This window comes from Aptenodytes patagonicus, chromosome 2 (genome assembly GCF_965638725.1).
Source record: "Aptenodytes patagonicus chromosome 2, bAptPat1.pri.cur, whole genome shotgun sequence".
Taxonomy (NCBI): domain Eukaryota; kingdom Metazoa; phylum Chordata; class Aves; order Sphenisciformes; family Spheniscidae; genus Aptenodytes; species Aptenodytes patagonicus.
Window position 1 is genome coordinate 70,053,542 of NC_134950.1, and position 23,256 is coordinate 70,076,797.

Here is a 23,256-nt window from a genome sequence, read left to right on the forward strand (position 1 = left end):
GAGGATAACGTTACTGAAATGCTCCCGGAATGTAAGTCTTATAATGTCTTATTGCTTCAACTGTGTCACTGTTTAACTGTCTCTGACCTTGTCAATTAGCGATCCAGCACAAAACAACGAAAAACAAACCGATGTTGTACCAGGGTCTGTTCAAGGTACTGCATAATGGTGGATATTACCTTTCATGCCAGTGATCACACAGAGATACCAACTCAAGTGCAAGCTCCAAGACCAATGGAGGAGGGTGGCTGCTCTCTCAGAGGCTCCTAAGGGCTTTGCTGCCAACTGATGCACTCCCTATGGGAGCTCCTACAGCCCCCCTGTGGGAAACCGCAGTGTTTCCACATTAGGTTCTTTTTCGTTCCACAGGTAACAAAGCTGCTAGGGAAGACTGTGAGGAGACTTGGTTCCTGTATGTTTTGTACGCCCACAGTGATCAGGTTTTTTCCTCCACTGAAGGAGATCCAGCAGAGACTGAGTAACTGAAGCGCAGATGGCAGCAAGACAAGACTGCTGTGATACGGGCTGGATGCGATGCAGCAGTGTGGGAATGCAGCTTAGCTAGATCTGCAAAGTGATCGAGTTACCAGCAAAAGTACTTCTAAGTCAATGTGGCATTGGTAATCAGGAACATATTTTATATCTTTGCCTGGCAGAAAGGTCAGTCTTGTCTTCCTAATGAGACATGCAGCAGGTATCTGCCGATTTTTCAGAGGAAGCAGGTATTTGCTGCATCATCTCTGCCTTCATCCCTTCCAAATGAGATTACAGTAATGTGATATACATGGAGCTATAGTTTAAATTTATTTGTAAGCTGCAAATAGCATAGAAAGTTGTTGACTTTTAAAAAAAGGAGAAGAGGATTCTGATATTGAACCAATGAAAATTGCTTGTGAACCTATGCTGGTCTAAAGCGACCTCCAGATCAAAAATTAACGTGTTGGTTTTGACATACAGAATCCTCTATGATCTCGGAGCACGCAGCACCAGCTCTTTCCCATCACCAGAGCATCATAGTTTTCATCAGATAAAATGTGCAAATACACGTTTCAAAGCACACTCTTCCTATTTTCAAGTCGACAACTAATGACTAAAACACTTTGGTGCTGTCTTTTTTTGCTATGCAACGTTTCAAGAAATAAAATAAGTCATCCTTTGCTGCCTTTAACACTCCCAAGATGTCACTTGGAAGGTGTAATTTATGGCAACATTACCTGTTCTCCTACCCTCTCACAGAACTCCTTCATCAACAGCATCTCCTAGAATAAAGATTCTGATAGAAACCACATTTTAAAGCCTACCAATTCTAACTGAATTCTACCAAAATCCCAAACTGATTTTGGCATAAAAATACCTTCATACTGAGTTAGCAGGAGAGCTCAGAGAGCCGCGAGGAGGCCCCTTCTCAGCAGCCACGTACCATTCCAAAGAAGCCCGGTCTGTCCTCGGGTACGTGAAGCTCCGGGTACACATTCTCCAAGAACCATTTGAAGTCCTTACATTTCAGCTTCTCTCGAAGGAGTCTCCTTTCTGTCACATCTCCATATGGTTCCTGAAAGAAAAAAAAAAGAAAAAAGATGATTAAAAAAAAAAAAAACCCAACCAGAACAGATGCTCTCTTTTAAATTATCTGTATACATTATTAGGAACCGTATGCTAAAGTGATGAGTAGGACTTTTAGCCAGGAAAAATCCCCATGTTTGGGTGCTGGATTTGATTTCAGTATCCTTACATTTGTTAAATGTTGACAAAAAAAAATTGGAATGGTGCACGTAAAACTTTAAAATATTCTAGAAGACAGTTCATCTGAGAAAACTCCCCGAATCTGCAAGTAAGGAAATCCTTGAATACAGATTGCTAGGAACTGAGAAGGCATATTGGAAAATAAAACTTCATTTAGCTGGATAATTGAAAATCTCAAAAGCAGTGAATGAATCTTGAGAATTTTAGATTATTCCACCATCTGTTTGCAAATTACCTGTACAGACAGTTTTACACTTAGCTGATGACATTTGTAAAATCTGCTAATGTTTCCTTTGAACTTCATAGTTTTGGGGGGTGAGGAGTATGAAATCTTAAACCTCTAGAGAAAAGCTTTCACTGCAGACTTTTCCCTGTCTATAGATTGCAGCAGAGTTCACATCTTTTCATGTCTGTCTTCAAAAAAAATCTATCTTTATATTGACATGGGGACTTCAGACAGTCAGGCATGAGATACCATTTGCAGCCCCCACGTTTTTACAGGTCACTTGACACACTTTCATCAAACCACAAACATATTTGCATTTCTCAAAGCTGTGGAAATATCACCGAAAACACAAAGCAGATGTAAAACAGAGGCAGAGATGCCTGCTTGAATAAACAAACAGCATGACATATTAGCTCTGAGGTCTGAACATTAATCTTGAAGCGAAACTTTATGGAACCAAATTCTGCAGCCATAGCATCAATCATTTGTCCATTATGCTGTGGAACTGAATATTTGGGTTCGATGAAGTAAAAAGGTCTGAACTCAACTGCTGCAACAAGTGGTGCACAGAGTATTACGGAAACCAGAGTGCACTGGCGGCAGCTTTGATACATGCAAAAAACCGCACGAGTCTCAGCTTACATCCACTGTGTTACAATAAGCCAATATGCAAAACTTCCAATACTAACACACAAATACCCTTTAAAGTTCCGTCATCACAGACATCAACTGCCCAGAACTTTACAAGAAAAACTGTCAGCATTTATTGCTGTTTTCTCTTTGCATATGACAAGAAGAATCAGCCTGGCATTGCCTGGGAGCTCCCGTCTTTGGATACACAAACCCCGTATTTCTCTCAAAGTCAGACTCTAATAATAAAACCTAAATGGCTTTTATGATGTTAAAGTGAAACAATTATTACAAATGCGTACACTATAATAATCTAATTACCCAGTTTAATCCAAAGGAACACGAGACGGAAGCTAACCAAATTCAGCTTCCCCAGTGTCCTCCAGCGTGTCTTTTAAAAGCGTAATGGTTTCAAGAGCATTTTTTTCCCCTGGCATGTCTATTGGGGTAGGCCACTCAAACGTATAGGGAGCTCCCTGTCCCCCTGCCTGGTCCCTAAGCTCTGGTCCAGCATAGCCAGACGTGGGTGCCCAGCAGCCCACCACAGGGCAGTTGACCCCATGCACAAAACCAGAAAGCCGGCACTCGGAAAACTTGCTGTGCAAAGAGAAGTGCCTGGGGAGATTAAGCACCTCCAGAAACAAGCAACAGCAGAGAGCGATTTCTTTTAGCCCTGAATTTTGGACTTTGTGCTAGAGGTTCATAGAAGTCATTTCTAGACATTGTGAGGATATTTCACTGTTATTGTCTTCCAGCCTACAGGCCCCTCACGATAAATATATCCAAGCTATTAATTTGCACACTGCTTTACCATTCTGACCTACTCAATTTTCATAGTATTTATCTCCTGAAAAATTTTGCAAACAACTTGTATTTTCTTCCTCATGGAAAATAAAAATATTAACTACTTTTTTTGAAAACAGAACTGATACTTCAAACATTTTATTAGGAACATTTTCATCTGAGTTCCCAGGACTGATTTTAATTAATTTAATCTTCGCAATATTGATTTTGTATACTTTTTTTTTTTAATCAAACATTGTGCAGCAGTAAATCAAACAGAAAAATTCATTTTGTCTTACATCAGTCCAAAATTTTACAGTTATCACAAGACAGGTAATTTTGCTAAAAATTATTACCATGCTGTTCACTTAAAGATCTACTGTCCATTGAACCTTGTCAATTAGCATTTGTTAATTGTGTGTCTCTTCTGTAACTCTTTATTGATAGAATCCTGTATCAGCTGTTTCACAGAAGCATACGTTTCATGCTAAACAGCTCCTCCTTACTTGGGTCACCTTGCTTAACTTTATTCTTTCATTTATTCATTCATTCATTCAATATTGACACAAACGTGGCCACCTTCTGGTCTTACAGAATTTCTGATTTTTTTCAAGGAATTAAAAATTAACAATATATACACTTATTCTGTGTTTGGGAAAACGTTTCAGAAGAAATAAGAAATAAACATAAAAAGCGCTTCATGTTAAATATTAGCTAAATTAATAGTTATTTCATTGAAAACAAATTCTACTGAAATTCCAAGAACAATGGACTTGAACTCACCAGGCGAGCGTGTGGATTTCGGTGGTAATAAAGTTCTTTATATTCATCCATCCACACTTCAGCTGCACGCACACTGTTTGCCAAAGCTTTGGACCGTGAGTACGGAGCTTGTTTGGGGAAAACGTGACCTACATGTGAGCACGGGTGGATCTCAAGACTTCCTCCACACTGCCATATCTGAACAAAGAATTGACATTGCGCATCATTAATTTGACTCTTTGCAAGCAGAAGGATACAGTAACAATAAGCCTTTGTAAGGATAATACCTTCTCAAGAATATCACAGCGTACTATAAGCAACACATACAATAATTTTGTGTCTCATTTGATGAATAAGCTGGATGAAATGACATCCTTGTGAACTCAGAGCAAATCACTGGGAGTTACAAGGAGATAACCCCATCTCTGGTTTTATCTGGTGTGCAATTATCCCTTTCTTAGCTTCACTTTCTCTGAAGGCATGATAAGAAATGGCCCACAATATTTCTGCAGGTCTAACTGTGGTCTACAATTCAAGTTATACAGGCATTATTGAAAAAGGAAAGAAGGAAAAGGGGGAAAGGGGGGGAAAGGGGGGGAAAGGGGGGGAAAGGGGGGGAAAGGGGGGGAAAGGGGGGGAAAGGGGGGGAAAGGGGGGGAAAGGGGGGGAAAGGGGGGGAAAGGGGGGGAAAGGGGGGGAAAGGGGGGGAAAGGGGGAAAAAAAGAGACATGTTTCTTGTCCAAATTAACCATACAAATAGCCATCTTGGAAAGAAACCAATGACCAATAACTGATTTCTTACCAGAAATCTTTGCCCACATTCTACTGGAAAGCTGACCTGACAAAACAGGTAAGCTTGTCATATTGTTGGAGAATGATAAGTTGTGTTCCCATTTCTATATTCACCATTTCAGAAGAGAGGCATGGGTGCCTGGTCATAACAATATAACTAACCTTTTTCATTGGAAAGCTGGGAAAGGAACCCCAGACTCAACGCATGAAAAGAAAACGCAAAGTAATTCTGTAACTAACTCATGGTGTCCAACCAACATTAGTGACACAACCTCCCCTGTCTAAAGCGATATTCCTACCTGCTGTCAAGGAAGGTACTTGAACCTGAGTGTGGAATTGGCAGAACTCACTCTGCCCTTGTCCTCATCCTCCTGCCTCTGGCTCCCCAGGTCGGGAAACCTACTGCCCTGGAGATAAAGCCCATAAATGACCACCAAGCAGCTACGCTAGCCTCAGTACTCTGTGCAAATTTTTGTAATTATACTCTTCTCCTTTGAAAATGGTGGACTTTTGGCAGCTCATCCACACAGCCACTTTCCCATCATCCGTTCTAATCTCAAGTTTGATATAATGAAAGAAAAGCACAGCTAAGTATTTCCTATTTAATATTGTGCATGACGACCATGTGGCAGACACCCTGTTTCTGAAGGGTGCCCGAAACAACATTTCTGAAATTCAGTCAGATGGGAGCAGGACATGTTGCTGCACTTGGACAAACTTGAGACTATCACCAATGGCTCCGATAGACCTTCCACAGAAGTTTTTTGAGAACTGGCACTCCAGTGAGATAATTCTCATGTATTCAACCTTGCGTAGGTGGCAGCTCATCTTTCCTTTGTAAATGAAGGACAAGGGAAATTAGCTGAGATATGTTTAATGGGTAGAGAGGTTTGCTCCCTGACAACCTTCTTGTATAGCACATACATTTTAATTACATGTTATTCAAATTAACACAGCAGGAGTGAAAGCTGTGAGGTAGCAAATAATAACAACGACAACAGATCAGTGATGGGACTTGTCCCATCCCTCTCCCTGGGACTTTCAGGGATCTAGAAAGTCACTACAGATGAAGGCTTTCAGCATACACAAGATGGACATTGTCTTCAGACTGCTAATTTTTTTTTTTTTTTTTTAAGTTACTTATGATTTCTCTCAAATTTCTTAATTTAGAAATCAATGAATGTTGTCTCCGTTGTTTTGGATAATGATGTCAGACCTTCAGATGTGGCACAATACTGTGCTTAACAAAATTGTAAGCACTCTAATACACATGTTTACTTTTAAAACAAACGGTTTCCTTAAAGGTATAGGTAATTAATTATTCAACTATAGGGAGCATTGGATAATCTTTACTTCCTGGATTTAAAATTTTAATTTCTTGCTTTTCATGAGAGGTTTGTTTCTTCTTTTTTGTTGCTTTTTGGGGAAGCAGTATATTTGTTGTGTGAACAGACAGATGATTACAGGAATTATACAAGAAATCTAGAATTCTGTGCTGATCTTTTAAACAATTTGCATATTTCCACATGTAAGTTACACTACTGCCATTTTGAAAGCTGCTAAGAAACCAGCTATCCACTTTCACTTTAAGACCTCCCTTTTTGTTTCAAAACAATAGCTTTCTTACATTATTATTTCTATATCCAAGATTACTTTTTTAAAGTTGAAATTTATCATGCAAGATTTGTTTGTCAGCAAGTATTAAGCATCATTAAATTTATTAAAGTTTAACAATTTCCATATTTGTTAGATTCCATATAAGCATTTTTTAATTGATCATAACTGTTTTGATCAATCTGTTTTTAAACAAGATATGAGGAATGGACCATCAAGACTACCAAAGTAAAAATGTACGGTTAAGAAGGAAGCACATTTTTCTACTCTTCCATGATAAAGTCTGATTTAAATGGAGTGAAACAGACTGACCATATCTCTGTTAAATTGCTGCCAAAAAGAGAATTCCACAACAGCTGATTTTTTCAATAATTAAAATTCTGAATTTCTCTAAAAAAAAAAAAAAACTGTAGGTTGCTCATTAATGAGCAATGCTCATTAAATTCTGCTTCCTTTATTAGAACAGTTCAAAACTTCTCTTGCCTTCCTATTACAAAAAAATTAAGTATAATCCAGCTACGCAGTTCCTCAAAGGTTTATTTATTTTCTTGAATGGAAAACATGTTTTGACCTCTATATAAAATCAGGTACAAATGAAGAGCAAGGAAAAGAGAGAGAAAGCAAGGAATTCACTAGAGAAACCAAAGTTGACTACTAAATGCTAAATAAGTGACTCTGAAGAAGGTTCTCCCCTAAAACTATTCGCACCTCCTTTAACAGAGAAGCACATTAGATTTCATGTATATTTTGCATGCTCGTGTGCATGAAAATATGTTTCTTTACTAGGCCTGGCTAGCTCGCAGCTCATTATAAAAGCGTACTTTTTTCCTTGAGCACCAAAAGGAAACAAGGTGACATTCATTTTTACTTTCACTTTCACCTTGATGCATGCAGGCAATCGATATTTCTTCTTTTCTTTTCAGAGACAGATGGCGGCATTATGAAAAGCTACAGTAAAAGCACAGATCTCGTCTTGGGATCCCCATCCCTGCCAGGGTCTTTGGACAACTGACTTAATTGCTGGGTCAATGAACACTAAATAAGAAAAGCTCTATAGGCTCTACCACCTCCATTCTAACATTTCAGGACTCTCTGGAAGAAATAAAAAATAAAAAAGGATGCCACCTCCTGAACAAAGACAAACTGTGGAAAATACTCTGTTCCTGCCCCTCTCTCTGCTGCAGTTTTGCTTGCCGGCTTGCAGCTGAGCCCCCCTGCGTGGTGCTCATGCATGATCTGCTGGGAGCTGGGTGGGCGGAGGGGCCTCCTCAGCTGCATGAACCCATCCTGGCTGCTCCCACTGCAAGACAGATTTCCAGATGCGGACAGAAAGAAACAATACAAAAAGATCAGAAGAGAGAAGACCCCAGGCGATCGGAGGCATATCATCCAGGCCCGTGGGCAATGAAATTTCCAACAGAAGAAAGGACTTATCAGTAAATAATTTTGCCTTTTTGCACATGCGTGGTTTTCTCTCATGCCGTGATGGTGGGTTGAAGGACAGAACACAGGTGTTTCAAGCGGTGGTCCCCAGAAACAAATTTACATTGCAGTGCCGCTAGCAGGACCAAGAGCAGAGAGGGGGGGAAAAAAGCTGCAACCAGGTTCCCCTCGCTCCATGTGCAGGAGGGGGAAGATGAAAGCACATGTTCTGCATCCCTCAGAAAGAGGAGCTTCAAAGCCGATTATGCCCATGAAGTGAAATTTTATCCAGCCAAATAGCATTAAGCAATTTGAAATCAAGGCACATTGACTTGTTCCTGCATTCAGCACGCAGCCTCTTCAGTTTAGAATAATCAAAGTACGAGAAAGAGGAGGCTTGAGGACAAGTCCTTTCATGTCATTGGGAGAGGGTGGTGTTTTCAGAGACAAGAAGAACAATGAATTAATTTACAGCGTTTTTCAGTATCCCTGCTCCTAATCTTCAGGTCTAGCAGGTCTAGAAACCACGGGGACAACAGAATTAACACTGATTTACCCCTCTTGACCTTCTTCAGCACCATGGGCAGCCAGAAGAACACAGTTAAGCAACATCATAGCGCTCTGCTCTGTTCCACAAAAACCCTCACCGCAGGAAGCACGAGTACAAGGGCTTGAAATCAAATAGAGCAAAGCATGTTGTGCACAATTTGGATCCAAATGCCTAGATTCTACTGGCAATCTGCACTAGTAAAATTAGCATGCCCAGGCATATTCGCTGGCCATTGCACAGTCCGTCCTGCAAACTGTTGGCCTCCCAGAAGAGAGCTGCTCGATCCACCTGCAGTCCACAGGGACCCCACACCGGCCTCGCTGCTTCCTCATTTAAGCACCTCTCTTACCCCCCCCGAGCCACGTCCCCGCTCTCAGCCTGGTGCATGACACACTGCATGCCTGTGGCTGCTGGAGAATTGCCCTGAGTCCCCGGGCTGGTGCACCCATGTGCCTGCTCAGCCCCTGCTGGGCACGGCAGCATGCTCGTGCACATCCCCTAGCGCGCTGGCTCCTGGGGACTCTGCTGCTGTTCCTTTTGTGCTTCTCCTGTGTGCTAGGCAGCCTCTGATGCTTCCTCCAGCCCACGAGGAGACCACATTTCTCCATGGTGAAGGAGCAAAGGCAATGCTCATACATGCTGCTGCATCCCATGGGGTCAAACACCTGGTTCAGGGGAACCAGTAACATCAAAAATGACACTTGCTGCCAGAGCCTAGTAGAGGTCAATGGCAATGATAGCTTGGGTCCAAAGCAGCAGCCAGTGCAGAGGCACTCCGTGTCGTAGAGGGCAGGGGTCAGGCTTATCCTGTCTGCAAGCCTCGGTCTCCCAAAAAGCGAGACATGAAGAGCAGAAAGCCAAGAACTGCATGCAGAGAGGGCTGTCTTTGAGGCTTTCTACAAAGAGCTGTAGAAAGGTCCTCGTAGAAAGCTCCCACAATCCATCTCAGAGGAGAAAACCACTGCCATCTGGGGCGGTGCTACCCCTAACTCCTACTGGTTAGGGGACAACCATTTTGGTGCCACCAAACCTGTGGCAGCCAGGGTCACAGAAGACTGCAGACATTTCAACAACATGAAGTAGATCCTGTAATGTCCAGTTCTGTCAACTGTGGCTGTTGTTTCCAAGCTTGCTGCTTTGGGCGAGGTGCAAATTTCTGCTAAGAGGCAGAGTATATAGTACTACTTTCAAAAGCAGCATCCTCTCCACCTCACGGGTGCTCGGTCTGGTTGCACGTGCACTAGCAGACACAAGCAAGTGCCTGCAAGAGCCAGTCCTGCTCAGGAGATGCACATATCCAACATGCTTGCTACTGTTACGCTATGTTTGTGGGAGATAGTGTCATGCTCTCTGATGTAGCTTGCTGCTAAACTGACAGTCTCCTGTCTCTGCTTATTTGTCTGCTGCAAATAGTGTCATAGCTGAGAAAGTAAGAGACACAGCAAGCCCCAGGTCAGCAAGCATCTGTACCCCAAAATGCATGACTCCCTCATTGTTATCACCCCTTCCAATCCCTCAGTAAGCAGGAAAAACAATTTTCCCTTGCCAGAGTTAGCTGGGGATGGCGTCCACCACCTGTCTGCTTTCCAGCTTAACCTACCTTGAGTTGTGACTGATGACGAGCGTGATCATTTCTTTGGGGCCCGCAAGTACGAACCCAATCTATTGCTACTTCTGGCTCCCTGAGCAGCCTTGCAAAAGGAGACATAAAAATAATTTCATCAAGAGCTATTTCATAGCTCCTGACCCCATGACTGAGCAATTATCCCACAGACAAGAAATCCCTTCTAGTGGAAAGAGGGGATCACTGCAACATACTCATCAACGTGGGCTACCCCAGAACTGGAGCCAGCTGGGGGACTCCTGCTTCAGAAGCTCACAGACCTGATGGAGGTGGTAAGTTGCTTTGAGCTTCAGGCGGAGACCTGCTGAATTTACTGACCGAGACAAGTAGGCTATGCGTTTATCATAGAATCATAGAATCATTGAGGTTGGAAAAGACCTCTAAGATCATCGAGTCCAACCGTCAACCCAACACCACCATGCCCACTAAACCATGTCCCTAAGTGCCTCATCTATTCGTCTTTTAAATACCTCCAGGGATGGGGACTCAACCACTTCCCTGGGCAGCCTGTTCCAATGTTTCACCACTCTTTCAGGAAAGACATTTTTCCTTACATCCAATCTAAACCTCCCCTGGCGCAACTTGAGGCCATTTCCTCTCGTCCTATCGCTAGTTACTTGGGAGAAGAGACCAACACCTACCTCGCTACAACCTCCTTTCAGGTAGTTGTAGAGAGCGATGAGGTCTCCCCTCAGCCTCCTCTCCTCCAGGCTGAACAACCCCAGTTCCCTCAGCTGCTCCTCAGAAGACCTGTTCTCCAGACCCCTCACCAGCCTCGTTGCCCTTCTCTGGACACGCTCTAACACCTCAACGTCCTTCTTGTAGTGAGGGGCCCAAAACTGAACACAGTATTCGAGGTGCGGCCTCACCAGTGCCAAGTACAGGGGCATGATCACTTCCCTACTCCTGCTGGTCACACTATTTCTGATACAGGCCAGGATGCCATTGGCCTTCTTGGCCGCCTGGGCACACTGCCGGCTCATGTTCAGCCAGCTGTCGACCAGCACCCCCACGTCCTTTTCCGACAGGCAGCTTTCCAGCCACTCTTCCCCAAGCCTGTAGCACTGCATGGGGTTGTTGTGGCCAAAGTGCAGGACCCAGCACTTGGCCTTGTTGAATCTCATGCAGTTGGCCTCAGCCCATCGATCCAGCCTGTCCAGGTCCCTCTGCAGAGCCTTCCTACCCTCCAGCAGATCAATGCTCCTGCCCAACTTGGTGTCGTCTGCAAACTTACTGAGGATGCACTCAATCCCCTCATCCAGATCATTGATAAAGATATTGAACAAGACCGGCCCCAAAACTGAGCCCTGGGGAACACCGCTCGTGACCGGCCGCCAACTGGATTGAACTCCATTCACCACAACTCCCTGGGCCCGGCCGTCCAGCCAGTTTTTTACCCAGAGCAGAGTCCACCTGTCTAAGCCGTGAGCCACCAGCTTCTCGAGGAGAATGCTGTGGGAGACGGTGTCAAAGGCCTTACTGAAGTCCAAGTAGACCACATCCACAGCCTTTCCCTCATCCACTAGGCGGGTCACCTGGTCATAGAAGGAGATCAGGTTGGTCAAGCAGGACCTGCCTCTCATGAACCCGTGCTGGCTGGGCCTGATCCCCTGATTGTCCCGCTCATGCCTTGTGAGCGCCCTCAAGATGAACCGCTCCAAGTTTGGACTTACATGCCAGAGAAACTTTTCCCTATGTGAGAAAGGAGGTGGCCGTGAACTCAGATCAAACAGCGATCCTGTCTGAGAAATCCCCCTCCAGAGAGAAACCATGTCAACTGTAGGTCTGTGCTTATTATCATCCCTGATCCTTTTCTTTCCTTATTTTTGTGCCCTCTTTGCTAGGATTTCTGCACTACAGGCAGCAGGAGACAGGAACAGCAGCCAGGAAGACTCCATGCTTCTCTGGTTAACAGGCAGACATCTCACGTGAGACAGTCTGGTGATGCTTCCTTTCTCAAGAGTGGTTTTGTAGCATCAAAACACTGTTTAGAATCATAGAATGGTTTGGGTTGGAAAAGACCTTTAAAGATCATATAGTCCAACCCCCCTGCCATGGGCAGGGACACCTTTCACTAGATCAGGTTGCTCAAAGTCCCATCCAACCTGACCTTGAACACTCATTAATCCCTGAAATCTGCTGTCACCTGGTAAAAAACAAAACCAAACCACCAACCATCCCCTCCCACAATCTGGTGATACACAGAAATGCAAATATGACCATAAAACATACCTCATGATGAGCAGAAAAAGCAAGGGGAATCCAGGATACTAAGTTGTGAACTCTCTGCAAGCCAAAAACGGCCCTGCAGTGTACCTCTTACACCACCAGTGGATTGCGTCAGCAAGCTAAGGGTGATACAGGGCAAACCACAGGCAGCCAGTGCTCAGTGGGAATCAGCAGCAGCACAGATAACAGCGGAGTTGACGAGGACAAGACTGTTTTGCTTGTCAGTCTGGACTGTCTTGTATCTCCTCTCTTCCCCTGCCATAAATCCTTTTCATTCCAGCACAGCTATCTCTCTGCTTCACAACTGAGTACTGGTCCACGCTCCGGTGGGGTACAGCTCTACAGTTCCTGGAGATTTTCCCCATCACCTTTTGTAACCTTTACACAAACCTTTCCTGAAGCGAAACAGAATAAAGCCTTCAAGAAGTACAGGGGCTGGCTTGTCCTGCCCCGCTGGTAACTGCCACCAGCTGCCTCCTGCTCACTCCATCAACCACTGTGAGAGCTCCAGTCACATTAAAGCATTATAAACATTTCTTTCCAACGATCCTCTTCAAGCCACAGAATGTAAACTTCAACTGCTAATATCACACCACTACTTACATCTTATACTGGCCTTTAAAACAAAAGACCTATTTTTTAAATTCTTTTAAAATGGCTACTCTGAAGAAAAATATAACTATACTGAAGCACAAAAACAAGGAAAAGAGATTCATACAAACATCACCCAAAATATTCTCTTCTTAACACTTACTTACCTTACAGCTATCTCATTAACTAAAAGGGCATGAAGAAAGAAATAAGACCCTTGTTTTTGTTCTCAGGGGAAAAAAAACCAACAAACTTTCAATTGAGCCACTTACCCTAAATGAGAATTCAAGGTTTTCTCCTCCCCAGACTTCCATTCCTGTGTCATATGAACCAAGATAATCAAAATACTTCTTGCTCACAGAAAACAATCCACCTGCCATGGTTGGAGACCTATAAAAGAGAATAGTAACTCTGAATTGAATAAAAAACAAAAAATATAAATTAACGAACTGCAGATCAAAAATACAATATATTTTTATTTTTCATTTTCTCAGTCTTTTCTGGATACAAAGTAACAGTCAGTCACTGATCGGTTAAGTAGTATATTGTCAGGCCATTTAAAGTTAATTCTGTAGTAAAAAATTGTATCAGAAATGAGCTCCAGAATGTATTAAAATAAAAATAACTATGAAATCAGAGAAGATAAACATTGTATTAATACAAATTTTTGCAATTACAGTGTCTTTGTGAGTGGCCATAAATGACTAGCCTCTTACCTTCACATAGTAGAACATAAGCTTTTCTGTGGCAGAATTATTTTAGCCAGCTCTGAAATTCTAAGTGCAGTATCCTTATGTATTTTACTTTAGCAGTAAGTAAACACATATTTGTGTTTTGGTAATTAATAACAACATTTCTGATCCCATTAATATCAAGTGGAAAAACTCTCAGACATCAACTGAGCAGAATTAAGTAAATAGAGCCCCTGAAGAGATTTTTTCTTTCTAAGATCTACCCATCTGTTGGGTTTTTTTTTAATTGTTTGCTACGTTTCGAAGAAAAATCAGGGGCCAAGAGTGGATCCTCACTGAAGACCACAAGGCCCAGAGCGACAGCGCACTTAGGGGATGTACTTTCAGTAGGGTAGTGTGTGCATGTATATATAAACTTGAATTTGTTCATTATTGTTCCTAATTGTTTACAGTCTTAGAAAATGACCCTCTTTAAAGTGCCAAGCATATAATGCTGGTTGGAACTAAATTCAGCTGACGCTTTATGAATTTTACTAAATTGCTGTTGAGGTAAATATTAACAAATGCTAGGTGCAGTGATCAGTTACTCTTAATCCATCAAAACTAATTTTACCAGCCATCTTTTTGAAGCAACACTGTCTTACACTGTCATACGTTGTTTCAAAGAACGGAAAGAGATGAGGTGAGACAGAAGGAAAAAAAACCCCAAGTTCCATAACCAGTCAAGCTCTTCTGTCTCACTCCAGATCTTGTCTTTCCAAACACAGCTGTCGGTGACACTGCTCTCAGCACTGCTGCCTTCTCCAGACACTTGCCGAGCTCACAGTCCTCAGGCTACCACGAAGCTTTATCCTTCATCGTTTTCCCCTTGGCATGCCAAAGACAATTCTTGTCATGGAGAAGAAAAGCATCATATTTAAACTAAAGGCTTTAAAAACATTTACTCTGTTTTGAAACTTTTTTTCAGGAGGATGTGGACTAGTATATGCTGAGAAGGACTAAACTACTGCCTCACTTTTCCCATTTAAAAGAAAAAATGTTCTCTTCTCTCAGTTGAGGATAAGTACATTAATACTTGTGAAGTACTGGGTATTATTACCATGATAAGCGACCTAGAAAAGACTGAGAAAATTCTGAGAGAATTCTGTATTTGTTGTAGTCCATAAAATAACAGATTATAAATAAAAGCAAGGACTAACAAAATCGTGATGTTAAAAATGCCAGCTGCTTCATTTTTTACAATACACTGCTGAAATACAGCAACTTCCAAATTAAGCGTAGCAGACCAGGATTTTGTCTACAGTGTCCATTTTCCAGACACGTTGTTTGCACTCTTACCTAATCTCTCCTAAAAATACACTATGGAGTGACAGATAATACCAACTGATTGCAAATTGTCTTAAAACAAAACAAAACTAAAACCCACAAGGAAGACAGCCGCATGAGCTCCTACGAGTTAGCCCTTCATAGAAATTATGGTGGGCAGAGCTGTATCATTTCATCCAATAAAGAACTGGCAAACCGGTTCACCTTTGAAAACAGAGCAAGGAACCACCCCTATCACTATGGCACAGATAAAGTCTTCAAAACTACTTTTGCCTTCTTACTGGTAGACGATTTTTTTTCCTTGTTGACCACGATACATTTTTTACAACCCGGATCTCTTTGCTTTGCACAGAGGACATCCTTTAGTATTAGTTAATCAGTTACAACCTTTCCGCGTGCTGAAAAGCATCTGTGGGAGTTTGCCGGCAGGAGTCCAGAGGCTGCTTGTGCAATAAGGATTCCATATGGAAGACTACACAGGCATTTCAGCTTTTAGAGCAGTATTTTTTCAGGAGCATGGTGAGCAGGAGCTATTTTGGAAAAAAGGGGAACTAAACAAGATATGTAATTTTTAGTAATATGCTCATTTCTCAAATATTTTTCAGCACCCGGTATTTCTAAGTGAAGTCAAAAGCACTTGTAACATCCACAGTTTCCTAAGATGCATAAAAATTAACCTGATCACATCGGTCTTGGACTTCCTCCGTTTTTGTTCTCTTTCAGGGGTACTATGCCAAGTGAAGACCAGTCTCCAGTCAAATCCGCCGATCTGTGGCTCACCAGCATTTCCCAAGTACTCAAATGTATTCCAGTCAATAACATCAATAACTGGGCAGACGACAGCTGACTCTTCTTCCGCAATCCTAATATGATTTTAAAAGAAAAGGGTGACTTCCATTAGAAACGTCTCTCAAAAAGTAGAACTGTCAAGAACAAAGAACCCTTACAAATACCAAATGCAAAGTTTTGCTCCTCTTCAACTCATGCTGCAATTCAAGGAAAGGATAGCTACAAGAACAACCACCGATTTCTTGCTGAGGATGCATCAGGAGGATGCGTCAGGATGGACTCAGCTGTAGGCACCTGGCAAGCATCAATCTTCCTGGACAGTGGAAGTGAGGTATGCCAGATGGCTTGAGATAACACATTCAGCATCTGGCTTGGCTGCCATATCCAGCACTGCATTCTCAACAAAAACATCTGTTTTGTTTTGCACAGGTAGCTGAGTTCAAGATATTTAGAAAGCAGCATGACTATCATTCTGCAAGGATGAATAAGGTAGCTAGGCTCTTGGCTCATGGTTGTTCTTGTAACTGTGATCATCTGCAAAAAGTTATCCTGAGCACTACAACAGTAACTCAAAAAGAAGCCATGAGCTTAAACAGAAAAAAAACATGCGAGACAGGAATTGGATCTCCCACAGTGAAATATACATGAAGGAGGCCTCCAGAAACCCCGACAACATAAGACATAAAAAAGAGAAACAAGATAGTACTGCAGAATGACACACCTATCAGCAAGGCTGATGTAAAGATAGTTAAGATCTTTATCATACTAAGAATACATCAGAGCTGACGACATTTCTTGTAGGTCTACTTCTGCAAGGAGATAAACTCCTTCCTCCCATTTCTCAGTACCATGCAGGGTTTTCTGGATTCCTTCCCAAAAGCATTTGCCCTTACAAAAGACTGTGGGATCCTTTGCCTTCACCTCAACTTCTGGAAAGGCCTCTCAGTACCAGGAGAGATCAACTTCAAGCACAGAAGCTCAAGCTAAGGCTTTTCTCCTAAATCACTCTAGCAATCTTCTCTACGCTTGCTTTAGACATCTCCAGTTCAGTGAAAAACTGACCTGTTTGACTAAGATACTGGTACTTGTTTTAGCCCTGCATCTTCTGATTTGGGTATTCCAGAGGATAAGAAAAACTGAACATGTTATATTGCCAAACAAGGAAGAGACCTGATGTATCTGTCATTCAAGGGGAGCCAGTTCCTCATGGGATTATTAAGCTTAAAACCCGCAGGCTGACCAAGGGGCTCTGACTCTGAAATTAGAGCAGCTTGTGGTGGTTAAATGCAGCAGAGAACAGAAGCAGTTCCAAAGAAGTATTGTCTGAGCTGAGAAAGACTGCCTTAAATATGAAATGCTCCCTTGTTGCCAGAGGGAAGGTGTGGCACAGCTGTTTTTTTCCTTATGATCTCCCACTGAAATTCTGTTTGGTAGAGTGCACAAAAGGGCTTATACAAATATTGCTATCTCCTGTCTCACTTGCATAAAGCTTATGTACAAAGCAATGAGAATGATACGTACACAGAGGAAAAAAATTCCCAATAAAATGTAAAAATGCTTTGTTGCTCCTGTAAAGGAAAAGAAGTAAAAATTAGGTATCTGGCACGTGATTTCAGTTGTGAAAGAATCAGGTAAGTGAAAAGCCATCACCTGTTCTGTAAGTTAAGAATTAACTAGATGGTACAATGCACAGGCAGCTTACAAATACAACTATGTTTGCACTGCAAAATGCCCACACTGTTGTATTGCTTCCATACATTTGAGTCGAGATATGCCATGCAAACATCCCCTTAGAGATGTACGTCTGCATCTGCAGCAAGAAGGGCAAAAATTCCAAGACACATCCGGGGCTAACTTTTTACAGAAGGTGATTTATTAGCCAAATCATTATTATCCAAATCCTTCCTCAAGATTGCCATCTAGTGGTTTGCTAAAGAAGTGAAGAAATTACAGAATCGTCTCCACAGTTATGTACTGTTTCTTCAGAGGACAGTCGTTAAAACCATGCTTATTCTTTGATTTTTACCCCTTTTCCTTTCTTCACACTATCTAGACTGTTCATAGTTAACCCACAGTTATCTGGAATATACTCGGTATGAAATTTAGAAACAAGTTAAATATGACAATTTTAAGGGAAAAAAAAAATTAAAATATTATTCCAGATACAACTTCAAATGAACATGGGGAGTTTGAGAACACAAGTTCCACTAGGCATCAGGAAGACTCACACTCCTCAAGACAGTGCTTTTGGAAATCTCCCTCCAGTTGGAGAGAGATGGATTAGCTCAGGGCTGGGAAGACAGAGTTTATTGACTTGTCTTCCAATCTGCTTATGTGTACGTTGCCCTGCAACAGGGGATGTCTCAGGGCACGCATCTTTCCAGACCTTCTCATCCACCACCCAGGTTGATAGAAGTAGCCACCTTTCCCAAGGCAGTTTCAAAGCTGGGGGAGGATTCCTCTTCCTGAAAACAAAACTTTCCCTTCTCTGAAGAAAGAGAGCAGCCTGGTCCTCGGCAGAAAACAAAAATCCACCTCCTGATCTTCCACACTTCCATTCGCTACCCCACCGCCAGGAAACAAACACTCACAGTGCCTCAGGGACCAGACTTTGGTAACCTTTGGTAAACGTCTACCAAGAGCCATTTTTCCACCGCAGAAGTGTGCCAAACCCTCTCTTCCCCATCTGCAGCGGGACAGAAAACCAGCCCAGAGCATAACCTCACCTTGCCAGCAGCGGCTCCAGCCAGCCCTCGTGGCATTCGCAGTGGCAGTCCAGGAACGTCAGGATGTCTCCTTTTGCCACAGACGCCCCCAGCAGCCGGGCTCGAACCAGCCCCTCTCGCTTATTTGCACGGATAAGACGCACCTTGCGTAAGCCAGCCATGTAGTTTTCCAAAGTCTCCTTTAAATGTTCTGTAACAAACAAAAAAAAAAAAAAAAAAGAAAGAATATAGTTCTGGAACGACTGGTTTACATCATGCTACAGAAAGCTCTTTTTTCAGTAGCATATTACTTATAGCAGTGCCTGAAAGATGCCAGCATTCTGAACTCTGATTCTGCTATACTGTCCTTGTTAGGAAAGGACAAGGAAAAAGCACAGAACTTGGATGGACACAAATCACAGTTACTTTCAAGAAATTGAATGCTTCGTATTTGCCTCTGTAATTCATTTCCAATTTGTTAAGTGCTTCTCAAATGTTATGTAAAACTTTTTCCATGTAAAAGTTTTATTCTTAACACAACTCATGTGCGGTGGAAAATGCAAGCATTGTCTTTGTGTCCCATAAATCAAACGAAAACAGATAACCAGGTAGCTCTCACTATACTAGACATCAGGGCAACCTTGGAGCAATCGAAACTTGCTCAAATTAGGAAACCTGAAATGCTCTGACCAGACTGTACGTTATCTATGTATGCAAGCACTCCTGTTACAACACAAAAAACATGCTTCCCCATTCTAAACTAAATTTGGTCCAGAAGTCAAATTTTTCACTGGCACGCTACAAGAAAAATTATTTTCCAATTAGATGCCTATGTTGTACAATTTTATGGTATGTTACTCAAACAGCATATCTTTTTCTCCTATGGACTGGCTGACAAAAAAACCCATCAACAGTCAACATTATTTAGAGTTATTCTTCCTACCTTTGTCACTGTAATCATCTACAAGGATAATTTCTTCCAAAAGTATATCTGGAGATGTCTCAAGAACACTATGAACAGTTCGCAGAAGTGTTGACCAAGCCTCATTATAAAAAGCTATCACAACGGAGGTTTTCGGCAGGCTATAATAATCATACTTCTTCTCTCTGCATCTGTAAGGGAGGGGATTGCATTTACTACAAGTGCAAAAGCATTTGTTAATTTCCATAAAACTATTCTCAAATGAAGATTTTGTACGCTATTTTCTAACTGTAAGCAAGAGCAAGAACATATAAAGGATCTTAAAAGAACTGCATGTACATGGAAAAGTCATGCAAACACTTTCAGGAAGCTGGTCTTCCAGAAGTCCCATTTCCGCAGCACCATTATGACTAAAATTCTATAACCCTCCAAAATGTCTAAAAGGAAAAATAATAGGAGGTATTCTGGGCTGGTGTATGTGCAATAGCCATCTTCGCACAATATTACCTCAAGTAGAAGAACAAGGAATGGCCAAAACATGCCTCAGATTACAGGGGGAAAAAAAAAAAGAAATATAAAACCTAAGTGTGGTAAAAACAGTAGCATAAATTACTGATAACTTGTGCTTTGGAAAATAAAACAAGTGCTAGACAGTAAAAACATAACTGTGAAGGAAGAGCAACATATAAAGAGAAAACAAAACAGCAACAGAACTGAGACGTATGTACACTGAAGCAGAATTTGGGAAGACCACAGAACTGCCAAGATATAATAGTGAAATCCGCAAAAAACACAGACAGACATAGAAATGCATGGGTTTGGCTCTACGGAGAGCCAAGAAGTTTGCAACCCTTTGGATTTTGCTCCAGAACATATTTCCTATAAATATATACATGAACTTCCCTAAATGAACATAAGGATGCCAAGAAACTTACAGCTGAGCCAAGTGTGTAAATTGTTAAAGATTTCCCTGGTCTGAAAGAATTTTAAAGTAATAATGGTATTTATTACCATTTCTCCCCTTTTCTTAGAGCATCCTGTATGAGTTTCGTTAAAAACCAACAGAAATGGTTTAGAGATGTTTGAATTTTCTTATGCCTCCAGCTTACTGCCTGGAGTCACCAGGGCTTGTAAGGGGCAGAAGGACATACTTCAGCTCCTGCAGACCGCTAGGTCACAATAGATACCGAAGCACGTAGGACATGCCTCCTACCAAAGCAGAACAGCAGCGAGCCCTCCAAAACCCATGCTATGGGGAGCTGAAGAGGGAAACCAGAACTGATCAGTAGAAAACGTGACAGCAAAATCCCTTAGGTCAATTTAGGGGAACCAAAATTCCCCAAAACTCCCAGAAAATGACATTAAAAGAAAACTGCTTACCTATAGCACATCGAGAATATATTTACTGACTATTTAATGCTGCTGTGTTTGCAATAAAAAAAAAGACTACTTATAGGTTTCTTTAAAGATTAGGCAATATCTATCAAGTTCCATGGTACAGAAAAAAAAAAAGTCTGAATCTGAATATTCCTAATATTAAAATTCTTACGAGGGAAAAAAAAAGTCTGTAGAGTACTTTTGTAATAAATACCTGAAAGTGAGGAAGCAATGAGGAAAAATGACACTTTGGCAGAGGAGGCACACAGAAGGCTGCTTCTCAAACATGAAAGGAATGCTGTGCAACAACACTCATTTTATATGGTGCGTACGCATGCATATACATACAGGTAGGTACACATACACACACACTTATACAGTGAAGTACAAAAATGCCCATCCCTCCAGGCTGTAACTTGTCCTGAGGCAAACAGGGGCATTCACACAGAGAACTGCCTCACACCAATGGCTGGTGACAGAAGTGATTTATTTTGCCAAATGTTCATGTATTAACACATGAAAATGGAGTGACATTCTAATTAACTTTTTTTTTTAAACGCAGAAAAACCTACTGTATGAATCCAATTTTAGAAATACATATTTACTTTAGGCTATTGAAAAACATTTATGCTCAGTGCTGCCAGGAAAAAATTCTTCTTACGTATCACAGTCACTCGTACCAGGTAATTTCAGTTCATTTCTTGATGGAAATGGGATCTTTACCTACCCATTTTAGAAAACCGAAGGAAAAAAGAAATAAATAGAAAACCTCCAGGAAAGCTTTCTCTGGAAAATACGTCAGAAAGATTCACAGAATAGTAATGTTGTATTCCATTTAAAAAAGGAAATCCAAAAGGTCTAAAGAAGCTTATAAGCCTAATTATAGATTAAAGACTTCAATGGATTTGCCTGAAAATTACATGCTGGAGACGGGAAACATAATTTGGCACAGAGCAAGGCAATCCCCAAACTGTTTGTGATTCACTGTGCATTGCTGCCTCCTTCGCTGAGCGTACCCTACACTGCGGAAAAAGGTCAGCCTCCTACAAGACATACCAGAGTACATGTTTCTTAGGTTTCTGAAGTCAAGAAAGAGGCCACAACTAAAAAGGGCGTTTTATTTACTAGCTCCGTGGTGGAAGGCAGCAGGCAAGTGCAGAGAATTGACTCTCCAGGGCGGCAGGGCAGGCTGCCGGCCGGCACGGCCGCGCTGCCCCGAGGGGTGCCCGGTTCCCCCGCAGCCCGCTTCCCCCCAACAGGCCGGTTGGACAAGGCCGACAACCCGCCGAAGAAAGGAACCATCTCTCACCTTGCATAATGAAATACACAGAGCACGACTGAAAGCTCAGCTTTTTAGTACACTAAGTTTATCCTGGGGAAAACTAATCATCACGTATACACCAACTAAAATTTTGAAACTTTTAAAGAATTAGGGAGAAAGAAAAAAAAAAGTCATTCACCTTCTATGCAGACTTGCACGTTCATCTCAGAAATTATTTCCAAGACTAGAAATTATTTCCTTACTAGATTGCTACAAGATCTCAACTCTTAGCAGTCTCAAATATTGTTGCTAAAATGAAGTACACTTTTCCTTATCTTTCTGTACTGAAAGACATTTCAAAGAGTTTTGCTAAGTCTTAAAAAATAATCCCCTTGGGGAGATTACAAACCCAAAGCATTTAAACCATGGAAAAATAATAGTGTAAGAAAATCTTAAAAAAAACAAATGAATCCCTGAAATGGAAATGCTTAGAAGTGTTGTTGAATAACAACTAAGCGGCATGCATACGGACACTAAACATTACCACCTCACAAGATATACAAGCTTCAAAAAAACCACTACAAGTATGAAACGTGACTTAAAGCCTAGTGGTCACAACTCGGCTTTTCCATTTCCCAACTTCTATTTACAACAGAACCACCTTAGCAGTGCATCTTCTGTATTCACCTTTGCAAACTTCAGGATGTGTTTTTATTCTCTGTGTGTCAGCCGAGTATCCAAGTTCCTACTTCCCAAGTGAATCATTTCACTCCTACTTTGGGTTATTCAGAAAAACAAATGCGTATCAGTTACAATGTGTCACTAAAATGACAGGGAGGATACAAACTGGTGACAACAGTCCCAAAATACGTTTTTGCAGATACTGGGAACGTATACTTACACTGCCGATACTGCAAGCTGCTCTTGGCTTCTGACTAAGGCGCTCTTTAGTGCCACCCTCAATGTCCTTTCCCAATATAGAGGATCACGCTAAGACAGGATTAATTGCATCTCACATTAGCCATCTAAAAGATAGGTGCTATTTTTGAGCTAATCGTCTGGATTCTGTATGTCCGTAAAGACAGATCCAGAAGGCGATTCACCTCTGTCGTGGTTTAACCTCAGCCGGCAACTGAGCACCACACAGCCGCTCGCTCACTCCCCCCACCCCAGTGGGATGGGGGAGAGAATCGAAGATTGAAAGTGAGAAAACTCATG

The 23,256-nt window shown here is 41.9% G+C and overlaps 1 protein-coding gene across 1 annotated transcript in view; it reads right to left on the minus strand.

Annotated features, from left to right (window-relative positions):
* Positions 1–23,256, minus strand: part of GALNT12 (polypeptide N-acetylgalactosaminyltransferase 12) — a 52,288-nt gene that overhangs the window by 17,227 nt on the left and 11,805 nt on the right. The window contains exons 2-7 of the mRNA XM_076330189.1: positions 19,422–19,591; positions 18,500–18,689; positions 15,662–15,847; positions 13,239–13,356; positions 4,166–4,342; positions 1,421–1,552 (exon numbers count right to left, since the gene is read on the minus strand). Of these exons, the coding sequence (XP_076186304.1) occupies positions 1,421–1,552; positions 4,166–4,342; positions 13,239–13,356; positions 15,662–15,847; positions 18,500–18,689; positions 19,422–19,591 (973 nt within the window). The remainder of the gene's footprint in view (positions 1–1,420; positions 1,553–4,165; positions 4,343–13,238; positions 13,357–15,661; positions 15,848–18,499; positions 18,690–19,421; positions 19,592–23,256) is intronic.